The sequence below is a fragment of the Micropterus dolomieu genome, linkage group LG06, assembly GCF_021292245.1.
Source record: "Micropterus dolomieu isolate WLL.071019.BEF.003 ecotype Adirondacks linkage group LG06, ASM2129224v1, whole genome shotgun sequence".
In the NCBI taxonomy this organism is placed as follows: domain Eukaryota; kingdom Metazoa; phylum Chordata; class Actinopteri; order Centrarchiformes; family Centrarchidae; genus Micropterus; species Micropterus dolomieu.
Genome location: NC_060155.1, coordinates 25,589,399 through 25,614,718, shown reverse-complemented (window position 1 = coordinate 25,614,718; position 25,320 = coordinate 25,589,399). Strand labels below are relative to the sequence as shown.

General features: G+C 39.3%; 1 protein-coding gene across 2 annotated transcripts; it reads right to left on the bottom strand.

The window, feature by feature from the left end:
* Positions 1–1,859: 1,859 nt before the first annotated feature.
* On the bottom strand, positions 1,860–18,417 carry LOC123972962 (myosin-7-like). 2 transcript variants are annotated; one of them, XM_046052744.1, is made up of 37 exons: positions 18,217–18,417; positions 17,890–18,033; positions 17,592–17,748; positions 17,480–17,507; positions 16,917–17,022; positions 16,723–16,815; positions 16,585–16,648; positions 16,389–16,487; positions 16,185–16,288; positions 15,658–15,796; positions 15,434–15,552; positions 15,174–15,323; positions 14,869–15,039; positions 14,447–14,760; positions 14,161–14,233; positions 13,813–14,018; positions 13,604–13,727; positions 12,830–12,966; positions 12,462–12,717; positions 10,854–11,096; positions 10,580–10,756; positions 10,329–10,474; positions 10,114–10,204; positions 9,641–10,030; positions 9,405–9,531; positions 9,136–9,254; positions 8,844–9,040; positions 8,426–8,609; positions 6,994–7,159; positions 6,770–6,894; positions 6,377–6,685; positions 6,083–6,286; positions 5,663–5,959; positions 4,656–4,760; positions 4,342–4,437; positions 3,103–3,237; positions 1,860–1,917 (listed from the first exon to the last, which is right to left on the bottom strand). In XM_046052744.1, the coding sequence occupies exons 1-37, from the start codon at positions 18,415–18,417 to the stop codon at positions 1,897–1,899; spliced, it is 5,817 nt and encodes a 1,938-aa protein (XP_045908700.1). In that variant the 3' UTR covers positions 1,860–1,896. The 2 variants fall into 2 exon arrangements, with proteins under 2 accessions (XP_045908700.1, XP_045908699.1); XM_046052743.1 differs by having other exon boundaries at positions 14,161–14,240; positions 14,451–14,760.
* Positions 18,418–25,320: the final 6,903 nt, after the last annotated feature.

Here is a 25,320-nt window from a genome sequence, read left to right as displayed (position 1 = left end):
TCATTAAGTTATTAAATTCAATTTTATTTATAAAGTGCCAATATATAACAGAAGTTATCTCATTGCACTTTTCAGATATAGCACCGTACTAGACTGTACTATATTTACTAATATTATTTACAGTGACCTAGTAATTCACACCAGGAGCAAGCACTTGGCGACATTGGCAAGGGAAAACTTTTTAACAGGAAAAAACCTTGAGCAGAACCTAAACTCAGGGTGGCCAACTGCCTTGACCGGTTGGGTTGAGAGAGGGGGGGAGAGCAGGTGAAAAGAGAGCACACAGTAGCACAATGAAACCTCCACGTAGAGATGTAAAATAACAGTAATGGTAATCATACAAATATCAATAAAAGTATATATTTATAATAGTAATAATGATAGCATTAATAATGATGATAATAAAGAACTAGTAATTTTTTCAGCAGCGGGTATCAAGCAGGAACATGGGGGCAGCAGGTGGCTTGCAACTACAGACCCAGATGAGAAAGCACAAAACTACGGGAGAGGGAAGAAGATGAGTTAGTGACACACATTAATGGGTTAAGAATACAGATGGAGAGAGAGAGGAGGAGAGAGGAGCTCAGTGCATCATGGGAAGTCCCCCTGCAGTCGAGACCTATAACAGCATAACTAAGGGATGGTTCAGGACTCACCTGAGCCAGCCCTAACTATAAGCTTTATCAAAGACGAAAGTCTTAAGTCTACTCTTAAATGGGAAGATGGTGTCTGCCTCCTGAACCCAAACTGGGACCTGATTCCACAGGAGAGGAGCTTGATAGCTGAACGCTCTGGCTCCCGTTCTACTTTTGGAGACTCTAGGAACCACAAGTAACCCTGCGTTCTGGGAGCGCAGTGCTCTAGCGGCTTAATAAGGTAGCGTGTACTGTAATATGTTACCAAACACACAATTAGAGATATATAATCCGTTAACTGTAATTAGGTGCTTAAACTGACTGTTTGGAAGTGACTTTTACTGACCCTTTATATAACCCTAGAGCACAAGCTGTATTGTGAAATTCCTAGCGCGCACATTAGATGCCACTACCTAGACACTAGAACTGTCTAGTTTTAAGTAGTTATAAGTTATTGGGGCAGCTCTGGAAAAATACTTTCAAAATACTACAATTTGACTTACAAGTAAAGAAACTATTAGAATTCACGGGTGTCTTGATAGTAAAAAGATCTCGGCTCAGTCAGGTTGTCAGCACTAAGTGGCAGGACTGACCTACCTAACATTAGTAACCCTGAAAGTGAACACATCGGTTTTACGTAAGATATGGCTGCACACACTGTTAATATGGTAAGTTTTTGTCCTAATGTGGGGTGATGATGGCGCAATGGATAAGATGCCTGCCTTTGGTATGAGAGACCTGGGTCCAATCCCCCACTGTGACCCATCCACCATTGTGTCCCTGAGCAAGACACTTAACCCCTAGTTGCTCCAGAGGTGTGCGACCTCTGACATATATAGCAATTGTAAGTCGCTTTGGATAAAAGCGTCAGCTAAATGAATAAATGTAAATGTAAATGTAATGCAAATGTTTGTGTCTGTGTGTGTAAATATGTGTGTTTTTCAGTTTCTTTTGTGCGTTCTAATGGTAACATTTCTGATGCCTTCATCTACTGAAATACAATTACCAACTGGGTGATATATTTTATTGTTGATACAGTGAAAGCTGCTGAATTAAACACATTGATGTCTGAATTAAATGACAGGTCTCCCCTCTGCCTCTGCCTCTCTGGGTTAATGTGGAGAATTCTACCTGATGGAAAAAATGAGGACTCTGCGCGTTAATTTGAATGCAGTTTGCTTTATTCTACAAAGTTACTTTGAAGACAAAGGAGACTGCAGCACAGGAGATCCCAACGGTCTTAGGTAGTCATCTGTGAGTTTCACTCCTCATCTAGCCCTTTCTGCGATGAAGAATCAAAAGAGAGAGAGATGGATTAGCAACAGAGGGTCAACAACACTCAAAAAGTGTTACACAAGGTAGTACACCAGAATTAGATTTTGTTTCCGAATTGAGCTGCAGCTTATTCATATTTAACAAATCACTAACTAAATCACTAACACAAGTATTTGTGACAGTAATTTTAAATGAATACGGTTTATTTTACTGTGAGTATTGCTATACTGTACTGTGTTGGCGTGAACACAAATTATTTGAAATATTCGGAAATTCATGTTGATTTTGTAGGACTGGATGAATCCAAACAATGTAGCACTGAATGTATTTGGGAGAAAGCTAAAGAGCCAAGCTGATCATCAGTTTAGTCTCAAGCCATTTGTTGTTTTTTGTTTAGTTTTATTCTTCGACAGTGAAACTGGAATTCCAAGTGAAATGATTTAGTCTGCTTTTTAAGACACTTAACAGAAGGTTAGTGGTTGACTAAAATGTGAGTAAGTAGTAAGTATACCGACACAGCCACAATTCACTGCATAAGTGCTAATAATACAGTTATATACATAATATACATAATAATACAGGAATTGTCCACAAGCGGAAACATACAGTATATTAAGACAAACTCTAACAAGATCATCTAAGATCAACCAGGCATTGTTTGGCATCTTTCTTTGGAGCTTTATATTATTTAGTTTACATTAATTTGACTGGTTAACAATGTTTATGATGATGCCTCTTTGTTCCCAAAAAATCATTCTGATGTGGTTATTATTTAAAATATACATATAAATTAAGGGTTGCCTTGGTGACCAAGAGGTTAAGGCGCAAACCATGAGACCATCACTGGTTTGAGTCAGGCTGACGAGGTAATGTCAGTCCCCATTGCTCTCTCCCCTCATTTCATATCTTTATATATATATATAAAGCATTTCTACTAACCTATTAATTTACACTAATAAAACTTAGCAAATCGATAAAAAGAAAATCGAAATAAAACTGATCTGTACAAAGACTGGTCTGGTTTATTTACTCACATTCAAAATGATGAACAGTTCTGTGATTGCTGATTTTTCATTACAAATAAAAAACAAGCTCGAAAAGAATTACATTGAAACGGTAATAAGAAGATAATAATTTGCAAATTTAGTAGGACAGTATCCTAAGTGCTGTTTTGAAAACTAGAGAAGCTTACCTTTGAGCCCACATCACGGCTCTTGGCACGAAGCTTGTTGACCTGAGACTCAGCGATGTCAGCCCGCTCTTCAGCCTCATCCAGCTCATGCTGCAGCTTACGGAACTTGCCCAGATGAGTATTGGCCTGTTCTTCCTACAGGATTCATAAAAAAAAACACAGGCCACGATATTATATTACTACAAGAGACAACAGGCTTCATTCACTAATATGTGTGTAGAAATATTCTTACTTTATACATAAAATAGGTGTGCACACAAAAATTACTGGTGGATTCATGACATGTGCACACTGGACAAGGATTTTCTACCACACCGTATATGTTAGTGAAATATAATCATAGCCGCATGACCACTATTTGCAAGTAGCATACTGCAATGTCCTCATGTCTCTATATAAGGACACATGTTGCCTAGAGGCGTATAGAGAAAGCGGAATGAAGCATAGCCCCTAAAACAAAAAAGCAAAATAATTTCACAACTGGAGAAGCTGAAACAGCAGTGTACAAGGTGGAAGCCAGAAAAGGCACATTACATTACACATTATAGGCAAAGTGAATAAAATACAATGAACAACTATTTTACTGTAGATATTTTCCATTGTAAGCTACTACTGGACACTTTTTACAGTTTAATATTTTAATTATGACAATAATTGATGGGTGGTCGGTTTCATGGTTATTTAATGTCTAATAAAGCCTTCTTGATGTGTTTTTAACATGCTTTGCATTTTAGTTAAAAGGTGTAATTACATTTCATAAGACAGCTGGGCCTTTATCATTTGTGTGTATGAATGGTTTTAGGCAGTTCTAAATTTGTCCAGAAAGTATGCATAAATTCAGGTAAGAAAATATTTATTGATTTGTGAATAAATCGTGTTTGTGAGTAAGGCCCAATGAAACTTGGGAGAATTGACTCAAGGCCACATGGTCTTCGATTGAAAGGGTAAACCAAGATATAACCACAGTCTGTGTGTTTTTGAAAATTCAGTATTCGTCTTTAGTTTACAATCCAGGTCTAAAACAAGTCACAGTGGACGCTGAGATCTTTCCTGGTTAAAATTCAAAACAGCTAGTATTTTAGAATCTGCTAAATGTACTAAACTATAAACCATAACTATGAACATGGGACAGCTTAGAAATTACTTTAAAGTTGAAAATTGACATTTTGCAAAGGGACGTTTGAATGAACCCTGAGTTAACAACACATATGAGAGATAACTTTTCCAGGCGATACTTACAGCCTCCTCGGCAGCTCTCTTGTAGGCTTTGACTTTCAGTTGCAGCTTGTCAACGAGATCCTGCAGACGCACAGTATTCTTGCGGTCTTCCTCAGTCTGTATTGATCAAGGAAATAAGAAAGAAGAAGTTTAAGCAGGAATATTCTCTCCACCTATACCATTTATAAATATATAAGGAAAATTATGTGTGGGATAGTGGAATATTCAAATTATTTTGTTGAGCCATGCATTACCTGGCATTTTTGAGCAGGGTAAGAAGAGGCCTATGTTGTATGTATCGGTTATGGAAATGAGTAAAAGAAAAAAAGAATCACCTGGTATGTGAGCTCCTTGATGCGTCTCTCATATTTCCGGATTCCCTTCACCGCTTCACTGCTCTTCTTCTGCTCCAACTCGACCTCATTCTCCAGCTCCCTCACCTGAAAACATCGGAAAATCAATTGCTGGAAATTCAGTGGTCCACATGAGAATTTTCTGCCAACTCTGCAGCTGTACAGAGCTTTTTTTTTAGCCAATTTTAGCTCGCTCTTTTGGTTTTATGGTTTTAAAGCTATGATAAACCCCCTGTAAACTACTTGCTCATAATCAAACAGCAGAAAGACAAAATAATGGACTACCCGATCAAGAAATTTGATTATCCTGCAAACTAAAGACACATAATTTTTCCAAAGCGTCTGCTGGATGTGCAAGTAGGCTGATGTTACACAAACCAAATGTATAAGGCAGTAATGTATCAGGGCTGCATGCCTTTTTGTTTCAGAATTCAAATGTGATAATGTAACTTCATAAATTCAAAATAATGGTCCCACAGATTAGAGCCCGACCGACAAATCGATGTGCCAACATTACAGAGTTAAATGCAGATAAATTAGTGTCTGTGTTTATAACAGCTGATAAATGCCACTTAAAAAAAGAACAGAGAGATGGCAGATGGATCTTTCAATCATGTTATGAGTGTTGTCATTGCATAGTTTGACCACCAGAGGGAACTTTGCATCTCCCCTGTTGGCAACACAGGAACACCACAAATGCACAACAAAACACAGCGATCAGCTGACATAATCAGCTGTCATTTTGTTCAAAAAACTATTTATAAGTTTATTTTGAAACTGCATTATGTTATCTTAGCTTCACATTACAAATGATAGGGATAATCTTTGTTTAAGTTATGTGCTTCAGAAAAAAACATATCGAAATATCGTATTTTTTAATCCTCAAATATCAAAATCTGTATCGTTCTTAAAAATCCCATATTGGTTGGGCTCTGTCATAGGTACTTGTGGAAATGTGTGATATTTAAATATTTGCAAATTTCTCTTACCCTGGCCTCGAGCTTCTGCACCTGCTTCTTGCCTCCCTTCAAGGCGATCTGTTCAGCTTCATCCAGACGGTGCTGCAGGTCTTTGATGGTTTGCTCCATGTTCTTCTTCATACGCTCCAGGTGAGCACTGGTGTCCTGCTCTTTCTTCAGCTCCTCTGCCATCATGGCAGCATCAGTAATGGCCTTCTTGGCTTTTTCCTCAGCGTTTCTGCACTCCTGCACCGCTTCCTCCACTTCAGTCTGAAGCTGTGAAGCGTCAACCTCCAGTTTCTTCTTCTGGTTTATCAGCCCGGTGTTCTACATGTTTTTGAGATGTGAGAGTTAAGAATGGGAGAAAATGTGTGTTGCTGCACTATGGAAATAGTAATGTCCAAGAAAAACAGTCATCTGTGGTGGTTGCAGTAAATGATAAAGTCTTACCTGTGAGTGCAGTAGCTGCACCCTCTCACTAACATCCAGCAGCTCTTGCTCAGCAAGTTTGCGACCTCTCTCAGTTTGCTCCAGAGCAGACCTGAGCTCCTCAACTTCAGCCTGAAGCAGATTGTTGCGCCTCTCAACGATGGCGATGTTCTCTTTAAGATCATCATTGGCCCGTACAGACTCATCCAGCTGAATTTGGCAATCCTTAATGGGATGACATAAACCACAGTCATGTTTATAATCAGTGTGCTTTTGAAACATCTTAAGAAAGTGAGTCTTTCTTTTCTGGTTTACCTTCAGATGAGCATGAACAGATTTAAGTTGTTTCTGGGCCTCCGCCGCCTGCCTGTTGGCCTGGCTAAGCTGGATCTCCATCTCATTGAGGTCTCCCTCCATCTTCTTCTTCAGACGCAGGGCTTCATTTCTGCTGCGACACTCAGCTTCAAGAGAGCTCTGCAGGGTGTCAATCGTCCTCTGCAGGTTCCTCTTGCACTGCTCCATCTCCTCATCTTTCTCAGCTAGTTTGCGTTCAATTTCAGCTTTAATTTGATTGAACTCTAGCTGGGCTCTTAGAATTTTACCCTCTTCATGCTCCAGGGAGGCCTGGTGGAAAAGAGAGTACAGAGTTATACATAACAGCAGACTGTTTTACTCTAAAATGTTTACTTTAACAAAGACAGTCTGTACCTCAGCTTCCTCAAGAGCAGACTGGATCTCACTCTTCTCCTGCTCCAGTTGTTTCCGTAATTTCTCCAGCTCATGGATGTTCTTTCCACTCTCACCAAGTTGCTCAGTGAGGTCAGAAATCTCCTCTGTGGGATGGCAAACAGTGTGACTGAGATGGCTTTACAATTTCATTAATAGAGTATGTCTGCAGAAACTTGGACACAAAGCCTGACCATAGATCTTACCCTGTAAATTCTTGTTCTCTCTCTTCATGGTCTCCAGATGATCCAGAGACTCCTCATAGGAGTTCTTCAGTTTGAAGAGCTCAGTGCTCAGAGACCTGGCCTCCTTCTGGGAGCTCTCCAGGTCACACTGAGACTCTTCATACTTTTGCTTCCACTCAGACAGGACCTACGGTAGATAGAAAGGCCAGCAGTAAGTGTACCAGATAAATGCGCCAGATAAATGGAGAATGGACTAGAGGCTTGGGGAGTTTGCTTTATGTTAAACAAGTTCTCCCATTATTGAAAACAGCACTCCAAGGTGGAGAACAAATAAAGTTCACACTAACCCTAGAAACATTTTTGTTAAATAGACATTATTGGACTAATGGAAAGCAATTTGCCCCTCTTAAAGCCACTGTGCATGTTTTACAGATTTTGAAATTTTTGAATCTTGGTGACAATTGGTGCAATGCCACAGGGGCTTTTTCTATTACCACTGGCAGGCACCAAAGTTACACTTTTTCAAATTCTACACATAAGCTTTAACAACCCCTGTTAAGGTTCTTTAGTTTTTTTTATAAAGCACTAAATAGTTTAGGGCTAAAATACATTTCTGAACTTCTGCTTCGTTATGAACCATCCAGACCTCTCAGGTTGTCTGGGACAGGTCTGCTTTCTGTCCCCAGAGTCAAAACTAAACATGGAGAAGCAGCGTTCAGTTAATATACTCCATATATCTGGAACAAACAGGTCTACTGAAACTGTCAGTTCTTTTAAATTAAGACTGAAGACTTTTTTTTTTTTACCACTGCTGCCGTAGATTGGTACCTTTCACTGCACTGTAACATCCGGTTTTGTTTTCCTTTGTTTTTAGATTTTCAGTGCCCTGATTGTACACTCCACTGTAACTTTTACTGTCCTGTCTATCAAGATTCTCAGTCATCCAGGTTATAGTTATCCAACGAAGGTTAAAATCAAGGGCAACTGGACTTGGTTGAAGATACTGGAAAGATTTTGTAGATATGTGGAAGATACTTTTTCCAGTATCTTCAACTAAGTCCAGTTGCCCTTGATTTTTACTGTCCTGTTTTACCCTGTTTTTTATCCAGTTTTTATAATGTGTTTATAATTTTCCTGTGTTGCTTTTTATGTCTGATGTATAGCACTTTGAATTGCCTTGTTGTTGAAATGTGCTATACAAATAAACTTGCCTTGCCTTCCTTCGAACAATGAACTTAACCACTAGTTGCTTCTGCCCTATAGTCTCCTGTAGTTGTACTGAGCAGCTCCAAGATGTGAATGTGTGGAAATGTAAAGGTGGGCACTACTGGAAACGGCAGGTTAAAAGGTCAAACAAAAAATGTGTTTCTGATATTTTTGTTGGTCCAAAGATTCAGAGGCTACAATGTCAACTGATGTTTTTGGTGCTCACAGATACTTAATAACAATTCACCTTGTCAAAGTTTCTTTGCTTCTTGTCCAGAGCAGCAGCAGCAGCATTAGACCTCTCCACATCCACCATGAGATCTTCAATCTCATTCTGCAGCCTGTGTTTGGTCTTCTCAAGAGACGAACATTTAGCATTCACTGCTTCAACTGCCTCCTCAGCATCCTGCAGACGCTGAGCCAGCTTTTTCCTATCGAAATCAGTTATTTAAATAATTTAATGTCCCTGCAATGGCACTTGTTGGATAAATTATAATAAATTCAACTAATATGACAGGCTGCTCAGTCATCTAACAGACAAACTTTTTGTTCGTCTTACATTTTAGTAGGAACATAACACAAACAAAAAGCTGATCTGCTAGATGAAGTAAAATGTTTTAGGAATTACGTGAGATATTATGAATTTTGATCTCAAATTGTCTTACTTTGCCTCCTCCAGTTCCTCAGTTCTCTGGATGGCATCAGTTTCATACTTAGTTCTCCACTGAGCTACCTCAGAGTTGGCCTTGGACATGCCGCGCTGCAGTTCAGCCTTGGCCTCCTGCTCCTCCTCATACTGCTCCCTGAGCAGGTCACAGTCATGACGAGCAGACTGCACTGCATGGGCTAATGCATTCTTTGCCTGTCAATTCAAAATGATATGAATAAGTAACAAAGTAATATACAGTTAGAAATGACTGTGCAGTGCTGTCACTGTGCACAGAAACTTCATTTTACCTTGCTCTCCTCTTCTAGTTGTCGCTTTAGGTCTTCAATCTGTTGAGTGTAGGACATTTTTCCTCTCGTCAGTTGAGACACTAGAGAATCCTTGTCCTCCAGCTGCCTTGAGAGCTCACCTGGTATTTTGGCAAATGCAGAATTGTATTGTCAGTGTTTCAACATTCAAGATTTTAAGTTTTGTCTGATTCATGATTTGAAAGCTTGAAACATTTTTTATACAAATGGTCAATTTCAAATGCTTATGTAGATATCAACAATAAATATACCATTTTCGGTTTGAAGTTTTGCTTTTTGCATATTGAAGTCATTGATGCAGCGTTGAGCCTCTTCAAATTTCGTCTTGTATTCATTCATCTGATCTTCCACAGTCCGACATGTCTTCTCTAGATTTGTCTAGATTAAAAATAGAAAAAGACTTTAAAATATACCTATTACACCCAAATACCAACATATCTGTGTAATGTCATCATTGGAAAACAAATTGTTTGTCAGTTTAGCCAACCTTTGTCTTCACAATATGTTCCATATTGGAGACCACATCATCCAGCTCCAGCCTGAGCTCACTCTTCTCCTTCTCCAGTTTCTGCTTGACTCTCTGCAGGTTGTCAATCTGCTCTCCCAGGTCAGCAACACTGTCAGCTTGTTTCTTCCTGAGCGTGGCAGCAGTGGCTTCATGCTGCAGAGTGGCCTCTTCGAGGTCTCTGCGGAGTTTCTGGAACTCAGCCTCCCTCTTCTTGTTCATCTCAATCTGGGCAGATGTTGCTCCACCAGCCTCCTCCAGCCTCTCGCTGATCTCCTCCAGCTCTCTGGCCAAGTCTGCTCTCTGCTTCTCCACCTTGGCTCGGGCAGCTCGCTCTGCCTCAAGCTCTTCCTCCAGCTCCTCAATGCGGGCCTGTAAAGGCAAGATTACTTAGTCACTGATTACAATTGAGTGTTTTACTAGTTTTGAACCATTACACATTAATCGTCCATTACCTGGAGCTCCTTCAGTTTCTTTTGAAGCTGAATGGTTATGGCCTGCTCATCTTCTATTCTACTGTTGAGCTGACTGAGTTCAAAATCTTTCCTGCGGTGAAATACAGTTGTTGGATTTAAAACAATTTGTCATCTGCTCTGCCTGCATCTGTTCAGCTTTTGGGTACTGTATGAGATAAGGACATACTGTGCAAACTGTAGAATAATGTGTTTACTTTTTCAGATGCTCTTCAAGCTGTTGCTTGTCATTCTCCACGTCCATTAGAGTCTCCTGGTTTAATTTCAAGTCTCCCTCCAGCTTCCTCTTAGCTCTCTCAAGATCCATCCGAACCTTCTTCTCTTGTTCCAGTGAACCTTCAAGCTGGACATTAACATCAAAGAAAGTCAAACCAATTTCCCCAATATTACAAAGAACAAATTTTACTGAAAACATTAAACTGCAGGCAACACATAGTATAATCCCTACATCATCCACTTGCTGCTCCAGTTTAGCCTTGGCCTTGGTCAGAGAATTGACTTTGTCTTCTTCACTCTGCAGATCATCCAGTGTTTGCTGATGAGCTTCCTGTAAGGCTTTCTTTTCCTTGGTCAACTTTGCGATGATTTCATCAAGAGCAGCCATCTCCTCGACCAGGTTCTTCACCTGTAAAAATTGGTTGAGAAGTATGAAGTAAACAGGTTAGAAACATGCTACTCACTTGCACTTAATGTTGAGAGAAATGGCTGGGTCATTGTCCTACCTTGTTCTCAGTGGCATGCTTCTCTTTCTCCACTTTAGCCAGAGTTAACTCTAAGTCATCGATGTCCTTCTTTAACTCAGAGCACTCATCCTCCAGCTTCCTTTTCTTAGCTGTAAGCTCAGCGTTCATCTCCTCCTCATCCTCCAGTCTCTCAGTTAGCTCTTTGGCTTTTGCTTCCATCTGAATTTTGTGTTTGATCAGCCCCTCACATCTTTCCTCAGCATCTGCAAGATTATCTTGTTCCTAAATTGAAATAGCCATTAGTGAACATCATTACATTAAGCTATGTTGCAATACATGCGATTAACATGTACTGCATATTGTTTATTCATATTCATATAGTATACTGTATGTCAGAGGAGGCTGGTCCAAAGAGGCCGAGAAAGTTGCTTCTCTAATTTTGTGAGGTAAGAGGAAGATCAAAATATAAAAAAGGTATTTGGTTGAAATAACCATTAACAAACTTTAGTATCACTTTTTGCTGCATAACATGTGCACTGCATGTGTTTAGTCCACTTGTGGAACTGTAGAAAATTAATTATTTATTGAATACTGACATTGAAATTTTATGCACCCAAGAACTAAGGTTAAAAACAAATGAAAATGTTGTTCAAGTTTCTAGTGTTGTAGTACTCGAGACCGGTCTTGGTCTTACGTTGATTTCAGCTCTTAGTGTTTGTATGTGGGGGTTTTAATGGGAACGTGAACCTTTCAGATCAATTTGAGAAGTACCTATGATCTCGTTCCACATTTTATTCTGTGTCATGTAATGTGGGGAACTGGTCTTGGTCTTGACTCTGTCTCGATAAACTCTGGTCTTGGTCTTGACTTGGTCTCGGTTTGGGTGGTCTTGACTACAACACTACAAGTTTCTGATATGTGGCAAAAACGGCTGCTCTGCCTCAGCTCGGGGTGAGGTTTTTTTTCTCCATAAAATATGATCCAGTTTCACCAGAATCATTGAATGAAGTCGTTTTTGTACAGTAATCAGTGGCTCATAGGGGTATCATCTACCCGACATTGCTGTTTTCACAGAAGTTGTTGAAGTTGAGTTTTATACTATAAAAACTCTACTTCTCAAAATGCAGTTTTCTCCCTCAAGAACAGCTACAGAAACAGCCTGAAGAAAACCAACTTCCACTGCTGGGGTCACGTGATAAAATTGTGAACTACTTTTAAACACATTTTCAACAAATTACATTTTATTTATTTTATGATTGAGTCCAAATTTCCTTTTTTCAGATTTCAGAATAAATAAGAGAAATGGTTCTCTTATTTATTTAGCAGTAGCTAGCTACATATTTTGCCAATAGAACAGTTAGCTTGTTGTAGCAGCCCTAAAGTATTGTTAAGCTAACTGTGTGCATGGATTTGGATTGGAGAGGACACAGCAGCAGAAGGATGCTGCCAGAGAGCAGGATTAAAAAGAATGTTTTGTTTTTAAGAAATCTTGTAAGCCATTGTTTTACTCCTTAATATTTTGTTGAACATGATAAAGTAGAGATTCATAGCTAGTGTAACACATTGGGTTTCCTCCTGTCCTCCCCAATTTTCACCAGCCGCCACTGCCATTTTGACATTAAAATATTAAGAAGTCATTAGACTTACAGCCTGGACTTGGAGCTGCAGGTCATTCTTCTCTTGGAGAAGAGAAACCATTTTCTCCTCTAGTTCCTTTCTACGAGCTTCAGATTTTGCATAAGCCTCTTTCAGCTTCAGGAATTCTTCCTTCATGTTTGCCATCTCCTTTTCTGCCTCTGCAGATCTCAAAAGAGGTTTGATCTTGAAGAACAGCTTCATCCAGGGCCAGTTCTTGACCCCCATGAAGGCACGGATGTTCCACTGAATCACCAATAGTGCATCTCTGTCAAAGATAAACCAAAGTTATCACTACCACTGAACACAAAACCTCTTTGTGAATAACCATTATCATTCTTGGTTTCAGTTCTATATTTTCAATTTCTGATTCCTCTGACCTCCTTTCAACAATCTTCTGGAATTCCACTCTTGCTAGCAGACCTCTTGATCTAGCCTGGATTCCAGTGATGATGAGTGACAAGCGGTCATCCCTCATCTCTTCCAGCTGTCCAAGAAGACCAGCCTTGAAGAAAACCTTTAGGAGCATGAAACAGCATGTAAATATCCATCAGGTGTTAATATCCGCTTTAACGTAAACTTTTGAAATAAGAAATAATAAATAGTTCCTCTTGCTCAATGATATTGCTGCTACAGGTCAATTAAAACATTTAGCTTATGGTAGAAAATATTCCCTAATGTAATGAAGATGAATATCGCTCTATAACTGCCATTATTCAGTTGGTTCACTGGCTTAATGACTCTTGTCTACTTGTGCTACTGTTCTACTACATTTTGCATTCACCATCATTCCATAAAGTTAGTTGTCAGTTGTTGTACAATGGCTGCTGTTCAGCTTCTTGCTTTAAGTTTCCACTGTTGATGTTTCCTTGCAATACTGAGCCCATCCTCATCTCAGGGCGTCAAAGACCAATTCTTAAAGCCTGACAAAGTGTTAGTATTTGGTGCAAAGGTACCCTTCAGCATTCATATGACACGGCCTGGTCTTTCACGGAGGAGACCAGCCGCACTTCTAGGACCATAGTGTCAGTCATAGTGTCCAGCCCTCTCCCCTATCCCTAACCTTCATTGTGGTGTGTGCCTAAACTTAAGTCACTGATTGTATGCCCATTGACCGGATAACCCTAGTTGCGCACATCGGCCTCATACATTACCTTAGTGTGCCCAAACTTGTACTGATTGTGATCAATATCCAGAGACCCAAGAAGTTTCTCAGCTCCCTTCCTGCTGTCAATGAACTGACCATCAGGGATAGCAGCGGGATTCAGGATTCGATATCTGAAGAACAAAAACAAAAGACCTAGAGAATAGTATTCAACTTCTGTTAGGAATTATACAGTTTCTGACTTAAATTAAACAACACCTCTGTTTGAAATCTCCATAGAGGATCCTGTTGGGGAAGCCCTTTCTGCAGATCCTGATTCCTTCCAGCACACCGTTACAGCGCAGCTGGTGCATCACCAGAGGATTCTCCATGGCCCCAGGAGTCTTAGTCTCATTGGGGATGATGCAGCGTACAAAGTGAGGGTGAGTAGACCTCAAGTTGGTCATCAGCTTGTTCAGGTTCTCCTGTAGGGGGAATAAAATTCCGTATTTTACACCCAATTGATTATTGTGACACAAATCTTTCAGTTATCAATGTAAAATTAAGTCTCAGTCATTGCTTTCCATCTGAAGTAGCCATTCACTCACATTTGTGTGTTTTACTAACCCTGTGCAAGGCAGACACAGTTTGGAAGGATGAACCCTTCTTCTTGCTTCCTCCTCCTTTGCCGCCTTTTCCACTTTCAGCTAATAAACCAGCATAGAACTCATTAGATTGCATTACTAGACATAGTCATAAATAATTAAATTTTTGCAGTTCTTCCTATACAAATTTTATAAAATATTAATATTGTTGTTGTACATTCATTCTACAATTCTATATTTTTACAACTCTTCCACATGATACATTGATAACCTTTGTAAACTAAGATACTAATCCTTTCTTTAAATACAAACCTGAATCAGCTGCAGCATAATTTGCAAAGAGGAAAGACAACAGCTTGAGATTAGATTTCTGGTAGAGTCCTACAACAGTCTCGTTTAGAGGATCTTTGTTCTTCACCAGCCAGTTGTTGATATTATAATCAACAGTTCCAGCATAGTGCATCAGGGCAAAATGGGCCTCTGGTCTCCCTTTGATAACTCTGGGTTTCTGGAAGTTGGCAGATTTCCCCAGATGGTTGTCATAGAGCTTAGCTTTAAAGGTGGCATCAGAGGCTTTGGGGAACATGCACTCCTCTTCAAGGATAGACATGATACCCATGGGCTGATGGGACAAAAATATGAGTTGTTTTGAAAGAAATCACATCTTTTTTAATCACTCATATGATGTATTATCCTGTATGGCTGAACATGTATTAGTCCAGTCTCTCACCTTTTCAATCAGGTCTATACAGGCCTGCAAGTCCATCCCAAAATCTATGAAAGTCCATTCAATGCCCTCTTTCTTGTACTCTTCCTGCTCCAGCACAAACATGTGGTGGTTGAAAAACTGTTGCAGTTTTTCATTGGTAAAGTTGATGCACAGCTGCTCAAAGGTGTTGTACTGCAATGTAAAGTGACAAAAGTGTAGTCATTGTCATACTCAAATCTTGGTTACATGCATTTCATTGAAAAATAGGAAGTAAGGTAAATTTATGTAGAATGTTGATTATATTAACACAAATTGAAGGAGCTCACATCAAAGATCTCAAATCCAGCAATGTCCAGTACACCAATGAAATACTGACGAGGCTGCTTAGTGTCCAGGGATTGGTTGATCCTCACCACCATCCATAGAAACATCTTCTCATACACTGATTTTGACAGTGCACCAACAGCATAGTACACCTAAAAAAATCGTTAAAAGTTACAGTAAATAGCCCTTGGCATGCCCTCAGGGTTGCTTCCTTCATCTATTGTTTAAGAGACACCTTATAATAAATTCAGCTAGTTCTTACCTGCTGGACATTTTGTCCCTTGGTGACCCACTCATTTCCTACTTTCACTCTTGGGTGACAGAGACCCTTGATGAGGTCAGCAGAGTTTAGGCCCATCAGATAAGATACTTTGTCAGCATCTAGAAAAAACAGGTAAATGTCAATTCTCTCAGTTAACTCATTCAATCCTGACATGGGTTGTACGTGGATTATCATGTTTCAGGGCTCCAGAGAGCTTCCCTCACCTTCAGTGCCATCAGCCTCTGCCTGCTCCTCTCGCTGCTTGTTCTTGAACTTCATGTTGCCATGATGCATGATGGCACCAGTCAGCTTGTAAATGCCGTTCTTCTCTTCTTGAGTGAAGCCCAGGACATCAAAGGCATCCTGAATAGAAAGAGGGGTATTATATTTGATATGTCTTTGGCTTTTTGCATTGTATAAGGGTATATAGAGTGTATGTAGAGTGAATGAAGAGATCTGGGGGATAACATAGTATGTGCTCTCTGAGCCACCAGGATTCCACATTAAACCAAAGTTTACATCAGACATCTAATCCAGACATTCATCTCACATACTGGGTTAAAAGTGGAAATGACATCATATATATACCAACAGCTTGATACAAAATAACTTGTACAAAGCCAGAGCAATAGCAATAGATTTGCTTTTTCAACAACCCTCGTTAATAAACAATTATCTTTAAGTAAACCCTACCCATGCTTTTTCATGCGAGTAGCTGTTCCATGAAAAAACATGGCGCATCCCTACTCACATCAGTGGCCATCAGCTCTTCAGCATCATTGATGGAGGCTACAGTTGTCTCTCCTTGGGAGATGAATGCGTAGTCATAGGGATTGTTGGTGATGAGCAACATCTCTGAAAAGCAAAACGGGAATGTTAGATTTTGCATTCTAAGGATTTAGCATCATTACAACTACTAGTTGTTACTGGTCCAAAATGGGTTGTTTTCATTTACCAAGCAGTTCAGGTTTCCTCTGAGACAGAATCTGATAGAAGATGTGGTAGTCTCTTTCTGCCTTAAGCTGAAAGGTAACACGGGACTTTTCCAGCAGATCTGGAAAGACATTTGCATTATGTAGGTGGGACAGTGCATTGTCATACAAGATGACATATGCACTACAAGATGAAAGTATGAAGAAGAGAGTGCTCACATGTCTCAATATCAGCTGAGGCCAGCTTTCCACTGGCTGCAAAGTGAATTCTGATGAATTTGCCCTGTATTTTACGACAAAAAAAGTTAAAATAGAATAGGCACAAAAGAGCTTTTCTCACTATAAACAGAAACTTACAAATCTGGAGGAGTTGTCATTCCTGATGGTCTTGGCATTACCAAAGGCCTCTAGAGCTGGGTTAGCCTGGATGATTTGATCCTCCAGAGTACCCTAAAAGAATGCATGTCATACAGTCATTCAAATATCAACACTAAGAAAATTATTCATGTGCTCTCAAAGGTTTTATATTTCTGCAAATTCAGCATTAAAACCTTTTTCTCTGAGCCTGTGTCCTTCTTCACGCCTCCAGCTGCAATGCTGGCAAAGTACTGGATGACTCTCTTGGTGTTGACAGTTTTCCCAGCACCAGATTCTCCACTGAAGACACAAATAGATTTTTTTATGATAAATCGACATACAGTAGACAACATGCAAATGCAGATGGTTACAGCTGAAATCAGTAAATACAAATACACATTTTTATTTCAATGCTTGGAATTTTTCATTAGCACATGTATTTTCAACAGATACCACTCTGACTGTTATTATCCTTAATTAATGTACAACCTATCCTTTTTAACAATGATTCTTTTGTATTAGCCTTTTGCAGCCAATAAAACAGTAGCAAATTATTGCATACTGAGTGTTGTTTAGTTATTTAGTTTCTTGCCCCTTAAAATAATAACATTTTAAGTCGTTTGTTACTGGGATTAGCTGGAGCATATCTGCAACAGCTTATCTCAACAGAAAATATTTCATTAAAAGGATGCTGGACAGCACAGAATTAAATGATTGTGAATATCCAATTTAACAAAGTCATGAAAACATAACTTACGTGATGAGAATGGACTGATTTTCTCTGTCTGGAAAAGAGAAGACAGGATCACTTAAGGATTCTTGGATTTCTACACCTTTCTGTGAACATATGATAACTGAAGGTAAATTACCAGTTAGCATGTACTGGTAGGCATTGTCAGAGATGGAGAAGATGTGAGGAGGAGCTTCACTCCTCTTCTTTCCTCTATAGGCAACAACCACTTCTTGGTTGTAGACTGGCAGCCACTTGTAGGGGTTGACAGTCACACAGAAGAGCCCGGAGTAGGTCTGTGAGAATGAGAAATAGGAAAACAACCGTTTAAGATGAAATTATATTAGCCATTCATATATGAAAGTAGTATATTGTTGTACTGTAGGTGAGAGGTTCAGTCTTTGCCCTGATAATGATTTTTAAAGCTTTCAACTCACATAGATCATCCATGCTGCATAACGCTCTTTGAGGTTAAACAACACAGCAGGCTCATGGAGGAAGGTGAACATCGCCATGTCTTCAATTTTATCAAACTTTGGCGGGTTCTGAGGGTGTACATCACACTCCTTCACTGTGACAGTCTGAAAATGGAGATGGTGGATGTTAATACACTGTTAATCCTGCAGAATTTCAGCTACTTTCAAAGTGCTTTTTGTGTGAATACACTGTGGGGGGGAGCACAGGATCACCGTGCCTCTGTGCATCAGAGTCTTAGTTAGGAAACCAGCTGCATCCAGGGCAGCTGTGCCTGCCAACTCACTGACCTTCCCTCTCTCAGTCTGAGCAGTGACTTTGTCCCCCTCACGGCTGACAATGGAAGCCTTCACAAACTCCTCGTCATGGTCTGGAACGAAGCACTCCTTCTTCATATCGAAGATACGGGTCTGGGCCTCCAGACGCTCCCTGTCTGACTTCCTCAGGTACGAGGCTGCTAGCCCAAACTCTTTCATGGCAGCGTCACCCATTTTTCACCTTGTCTACAAAAAAAATTATGGATTTATCTAAAGGCAGCAAGATAAAAATAATTCATTTGCAAATTTAGAGTCAACTTTTTAACCGTTAATTTATCATATATTGGTGTTATAATTAATTTATTTCCCCACATTATAAAATTCACTTTTCAAATCAAACACATTTAAATTTCTTAGATGCTCTTACCTTACCAGTCCCTACTGAGGAGAATGAGGTGTAATGGTCCTGAGGAAAGAAGTAATGGAAACTGATCAGACTAATCTACAGTCCAGTCCAACACAGGTAATGCTTTACCATCGAAGTGCTGTGGTTGATTTGTAAGCCATTGTTCCCGCACCTTACCTTGAGATAGAATGGTGACCTGTTGGGAGGTTTCACCATGACTTCTCTTTTTAAACAAAGCCTTTCTGCCAAATATGGAGGAGCGTTTCAGGGTCCAGGAATGTTATTGTGTTGGGTTGGGGGTACATGAAGGGAGGGGGTTAATGAGTGGCAGAGAGCAATATAGAAATCAGCGGGTCAGAGTCTTATCAGTGATGGGGACTCCTGACGAGGCCATATTAGGAGCTCCATGCTGTGTGGTGATTAATCATAGGTATCCTCAAGCAGCCAGGGGACCACGATGCAGTCTTTAAATAGACACAGGGAGGAATTCCTTTCTCATCATCCCTTAAGTGTGCTTGTGTTACAGGAACAAGACATGTTGTTCTGAACAGAAGCATCCTCACTCGCAGCATCACTGATGCTGATTAAAACTGTTAAAATGTGTTTGAATGGTTTGTTAGTTAAATTTAATTAATCTGGTGACATGCTCAACTTCAGGGTGTGAAAGCCTTCCCAATATTATTTTAATTTAAGTATTTATTGGCCTATTTCTCTTTTTTTTTATCAGGCAAGTCAATCAAATATGATTTTACATTGATGTAATAGAAAATAATGATGTGGACAAACAACTGAGAAGTTGCCAATATTACTAATATTAATAATAAGGAAAACATCTTCAAAATATGTTTATATATAATTCCATACTTTTTCCTTATTGGGCCTATCTGCATGTTACTGTTTACCATGATGGCCGGACATATTCTAAAAAACCAAAGTTAAAAAAATTATGAGAAGTAGAAGCAGAACAGCAAACTCATCATCAACAACTGAAAAGATCTGAAAATTCATTTGGCTAAAATCCAGAGTGAAGTAGTGTAATTTATGTATTATTACATTTTAGTTTTATTAATTACAAATTTTTAGTTAATAAATACTTTTGAGATCAAGAACAAAATAAGTACACATTATCAATGCAGCTAAAAAAAAAAATCAACAGGATAATTTACATTCTATGCATGATTTACAATAAGACAAATCATTCCAGAAATGTAAACTACTGGTATTGTTGTCTAAACACAAAGGAAGGGGCAGAAAATATCTGTGGAGATATCTTAGAGAAGAATGTCATGTATGGGTCTCAATAACCCACAGGGCTTAAGTGGAGTCAAAGTGAGGCATTGGTAACATATTGTGTTTAGTTATCATAGAATGATGTCTTTGTGGTAATAAATAGTCATCAGATACTTGGTGGGTCAATCTAAATAAAGAACATTAGTCTGTGAGATTAACCAGGCGACGAGTGCGAAGCAACATGGACAGATGTCTGCCACAGGTGACATGCTTGAGATTCAAAGGCAGTAATGATGACAAACAATAGAGGGCTGTGCCAGCATGACATGCTCCAATGTGATGCCAAGGTCACTGTGCAAGCCTTCTCCCATTATCACACAGCAGCTAGTGAAAGCTGGCCCCTCAGTTATGGTCCTGTTGACATGGCATTGTGTCTTTGTGGACAAAGATAACTGTGTGAAATTCCTGCTGAGGACCCTGCACTGATTAAGGAGTGCAGCCACAGAGGCTTTCAGCATCCTGCCTTTGCCTGCATCGAGGATCAGTTGTAGCAGATGATGGCCTCACACAGGGCTCTGTCTCACATAAATATGCTGAGAATGACAGGTATATCCCGCAGCGCATTCAATTTTAATGTTCTGTTTAAAATGCCACTCCTATGTGGAGTCTAAGTTGAGCTGCGTCAGTTTTATAGCAGGTTTTACCTCCAGTCATAATTCTGATATCGTTGAAATCTACTTCACCAGTCGACGGCGTGTTTCTCCAAAAGTAAATACCTATCAACTGCTCACCAAGAGCTGTTAAACAAACTGATTTATACTCCCAAACACATTTTGTTTATTTAAATGTTATTGACCTAACTCACTATTTAATAACACTTTAATACTTTCACATTTGAATTTAATCTATAACATTTACTAAAACTTAATAACTTGTACAATGAACATTGTAATTTTATGTAGCATCTATAATGTAGAGCCAGTCACTAGAGCCAGTTATCAAAGCCCCTTCAAAGGTTAAGAGATAAAAGGAGGGTCAACAGCTGCTGACAAGTGCTGAGATTATTTCCATTCTGATTATTTCCCCGTCCCGTTTACTGACAGCTGGCGTCAGGGTGCCAAATGGAAGTGAGAGATTCCATGCCCCTGCTAAACACCAAGTGAAGATAACACTGACCTTGCAGGTCAAACTTCTTTTCAATTAAGGCAACATGATTTAAAATCCTTAGTTTACGATCAAATATAAACTGGGGAAGCAGTTAGCGACATGTCTCTTTCGCTTTGCATTTCACCTGCATATTAGACACATACTCAGCAAATCAGCAGCTTAGAGGTTAGTCTAGATTTCTTCTAATTTTACCAGTTACTTTATAGCTATTTTATTGTTTGGTTCTATCTTTTGTTTAAGTCTGCTTTTTACTGTAAAGCCCTTCTAAAAATGCTATATAAAATAAAGTTAATTGTAGTGTCAAGTGATTGAATCACTAAGTTGTTAATACAGTTTGTTCATTTTATATTGTTTACAACAAATGACAACTCAAAGATCCAAGACTTTCTGCACATTGTCAAGTGGCCTTTTATTGTGGCCAGCCTAAGGCACACCTGTGCAATATCATGCTGTCTGATCAGCATCTTGATATGCCACACCTGTGAGGTGGATGGATTATCTCAGCAAAGGAGAAGTGCTCACTAAAACAGATTTTGACAGATTTGAGAACAATATTTGAGAGAAATAGACCTTTTGTGTACATAGAGAAAGTCTTCGATCATTGAGTTCAGCTCATGATGAATGGGGCCAAAAACAAAAGTGTTGCATTTATAATTTTGTTCAGTGTAAATAGGGATTTTGTTTTATCCCAGTTAAATTGTAAATAGTAAATTGTTCTTCTAATTTACCTTTTCTACACGTCTTTGGTGCTAAGTGGTCAGCTTTTACATAAAGTATGACCTTGAGGGGTTACATCATCTGCCCTTGATTTTCTGTTAATGAGGTTTGAGTTTCTGGATGTAGTGCCCTTTTCTTTTTCTGTTTCACCAATGTAATTACTGCTGCTCGTGTACACTTTCTGGGTAGTAAAGGAATTTCCCCTGCAGAGCCCTACATGTCAAAACTGCACGTGTAAAATCTTTCATAAATTGCTTATAAACTATATCACCAATGTTTTAGACAAGCCAGTGATGGTAGCAAACTGTTTTTTTTTTATATAAACTATTTGACAATGTCAAAGATGATTACTTTTAACTCCCCAAATAAGACCATGCACTTCATGTACTATGATTGTAGTGAATTGTTCCACCTGTGGTCAGTCTTCTTATTCATTCAAGCATGAGCTCGCTCAGATGTACTGTTAATAATGCTGATAATCCTCAACACATGCTGTGCTGTTGGTGGTGCACCTCTTTAAGCAGAGGTGTGAATGTGCTTTCATTAGCTAATAGATACCTGCTTGTCCACTCAGGGGGTAAATGGCATAACATGTAATAAGAGAAGAGACAGGACTCCCTGAATTTTACACAAAGAGAATCTGGGGTCCCTCTCCTACCTCCCCCTGCCCCAAGTAATTGTTTAGCCTCAAGCAACAATGACTGAGACCTGACACCAGCACCAAGGCAAAGCTCTATACCAGGGGTTTGCAATTTTTTTCAGGTTGAGACCCAAAAGGAGAAACTTTGGAATATTTGGGAACTTACAGAAATAAATAATTGATTGCCATAACACCTTCATTTATAAACGACTGATAAAGAACACAACAAATCTTAAATTTTAAAACTATATGAAATTATTCTTATTATTAGTAATATTTATTTCATTATAAAAGTACATCTCAGCAACAATCAAATTTGCTGAGTTTAATGTTAAATTTCTCACCACCTCATAACAAACTTGCAGTCCACTTGAAATCTGGAGCAGATCAAAACAAGGCTTTGCACTAAAATATTGTAGTGATGGCCCACATTTCCCATCATGCAGTGCTGGACTGAGTTGTTCGTTAAGTTAGCTGTTCCAAAATGCAAATGTAATTATTTGTTCGTATTTGTAAGGTGTCTGATTGGAACATGGTGGTTTATGTTGCTAGGCTAATTGTCATTTTTGTGCTGGTGCTTTAGATTAAATATCATTACATTAGTGATGTTTCAAAAAGCTGCTATCTGTGTCAAATTACATTCCAAATAAAATCATGTTATGTTTAGCAGTTGCAGTAAATAAAATTAGTCCTGGGAGAAGGCTTCCATCATTCACCTAAAAGATCTAGCTCATAGAGCCGACTCGTTAATGACCGACACATCACTAGTAAGTAAGCTTTGGAAACACTGTTCTAGACAGACAGGAAAGGATAGTCCTCTTAGTTCAGATCATGAAAGAAGATTGATAGATCACCTAATCGTGTCTCTATAGAACTACAAACTACTTTAAGATACTACTCAATACCCCAATTTGAGAAAAAATGCTCTACTTTGATTTGCAATGCTGATAATCCCTCACCAATGTGGTGTGTTGTTTTTATGTTGATTTATTTCAGTATATGAACTAGATATTTGATTATGGAGTATCTGAAATCCTCCTTAGCCCTTTGATAAAACAGGCAGACTTGAAACAGGGATTTACTGAGCAGCTGCAAGTGATTACGCGTGGTATGATGGTAGGCCTGAGTATGAGCATTTGTTTATTATTGACCTTGAGGCCGAAGCTCTTGGGCTTTTTAAACTCTATTTTAAGAACAAGAGATTTGTTTTATGTCTCTCGATTTTAGCAGTCGCCTCACCCACCTTTACAGTGTTTTTTTTATCATACTTGTTAATACTTGTTCAAATGATAGTAGAATTCTGGTTTGTTTTTTCACAGTGGAATTACTTTCATTTAGCCACGTTACCGCCACGCAGCAACACCTTCCTCCTGTGATTTTATTGTAGATAGTTTTAACAGTAACGCGGCCACACTGTTAACTCCAGAAACCAGCTAGTTGTACTGAATGCCGACCAGAACAAGACATATCCGTACAGAAGTCTGAAGAGAATGAAGAGGAGGAACGAAACGACATGGGAAGGTAGCTGGGTCCAGACAACACCTGGTCACATTATGATCAAGGAAGCATTTGTTGCCAGGACATTGGATTTTTTGCCTTGGGAAGTATTATTTGACCAGGGAAATTTCACATGCCATTGTGGTGTCTGTTTGCACCCTACAGCTTGACTCCAGACCAAATGTCAACCTGAAGCAGATGCTAAAGTGCATTAAGCCTGCATTCTTTCTAACACCCAGCAGGAGGCAACTCCACTGTTTGCTACTCTGATTGTATTTGAGTCAATGACAAGAATGACATTTCATTTGATTTATAACCTGAGCAAACACTTTCCAAATAAGTTTATGATCTTAATCGCTAGTTTAGTGTTCTTCAATACAGCATGATGTTGTTTTTGTAAATTATGGTGGTAGAGGAAACCTTACTAACCAAACTAGCTATAGCTCCACCCTCTTGTCTGTATGTTCACTTCTACAATCACCAGGAAAAAAAACTGAAAAAGAAATTATATTTCTCCTGTTTTAGCTTCTCTGCACTGGCTCTCTGTAAAATCCAGAACAGAATTTAAAATTCTTCTTCTCACCTACAAAGCTCTTAATGGTCAGGCACCATCTTATCTTAAAGAGCTCATTGTACCTTACTACCCCACCAGAGCACTGCGCTCCCTGAATGCAGGGTTACTTGTGTTTCCTAGAGTCTCCAAAAGTAGAAAGGGAGCCAGAGCGTTCAGCTATCAAGCTCCTCTCCTGTGGAACCAGGTTCCAGTTTGGGTTCAGGAGACAGACACCATCTCCACATTTAAGAGTAGGCTTAAGACTTTCCTCTTTGATAAAGCTTATAGTTAGGAGCCCTGAACCATCCCATAGTTTTGTTGCTATAGGCCTAGACTGCCAGGAGTCTTCACATGATGGACCTAGCTCCTCTATCCTCCTCTTCCTCTCCACCTGTATGCATTCTTATCCCATTAATACATGTTGCGAACTTGACTTCTTCCCTGTCCTATAGTTTTGTGCTTTCTTGTCTCAGCAGGTGTTTCTGCCCCCAGAACTGCAAAGTGTGGATCTATGATGGCTTGACACCTACTGCCGCCTTGCTCCTGCTCGACACCTGCTGCTACAATTATCATTATTGGTCCTATTATTGTTATTATTATCATAGTTACTGCTATTATTATTATAACTTACATTATATACTTTATACTTATATTATTACCACTACCATTACAATTATTTTACATCTCTATGTGGAACTTTCATTGTTCCACTGTGTGTTCTCTTTTCTCCTGCCTCCTTGTATTGTATTGACAGTGAAGAAGAGGGAGGCTAAAGATAAGTGCAGGAGGAAGCTGGAGCGGAAACTCCAGAAGAACAACATGAGAGGGGTCTAGAGTGGCATGAAGAACATCACTGGTTTTGGGCTGACTGGCAGCCCACCGTTCTGCTAAGAGGGTCCTTACCACCCCCTCCTCTGGTTCCCAGGC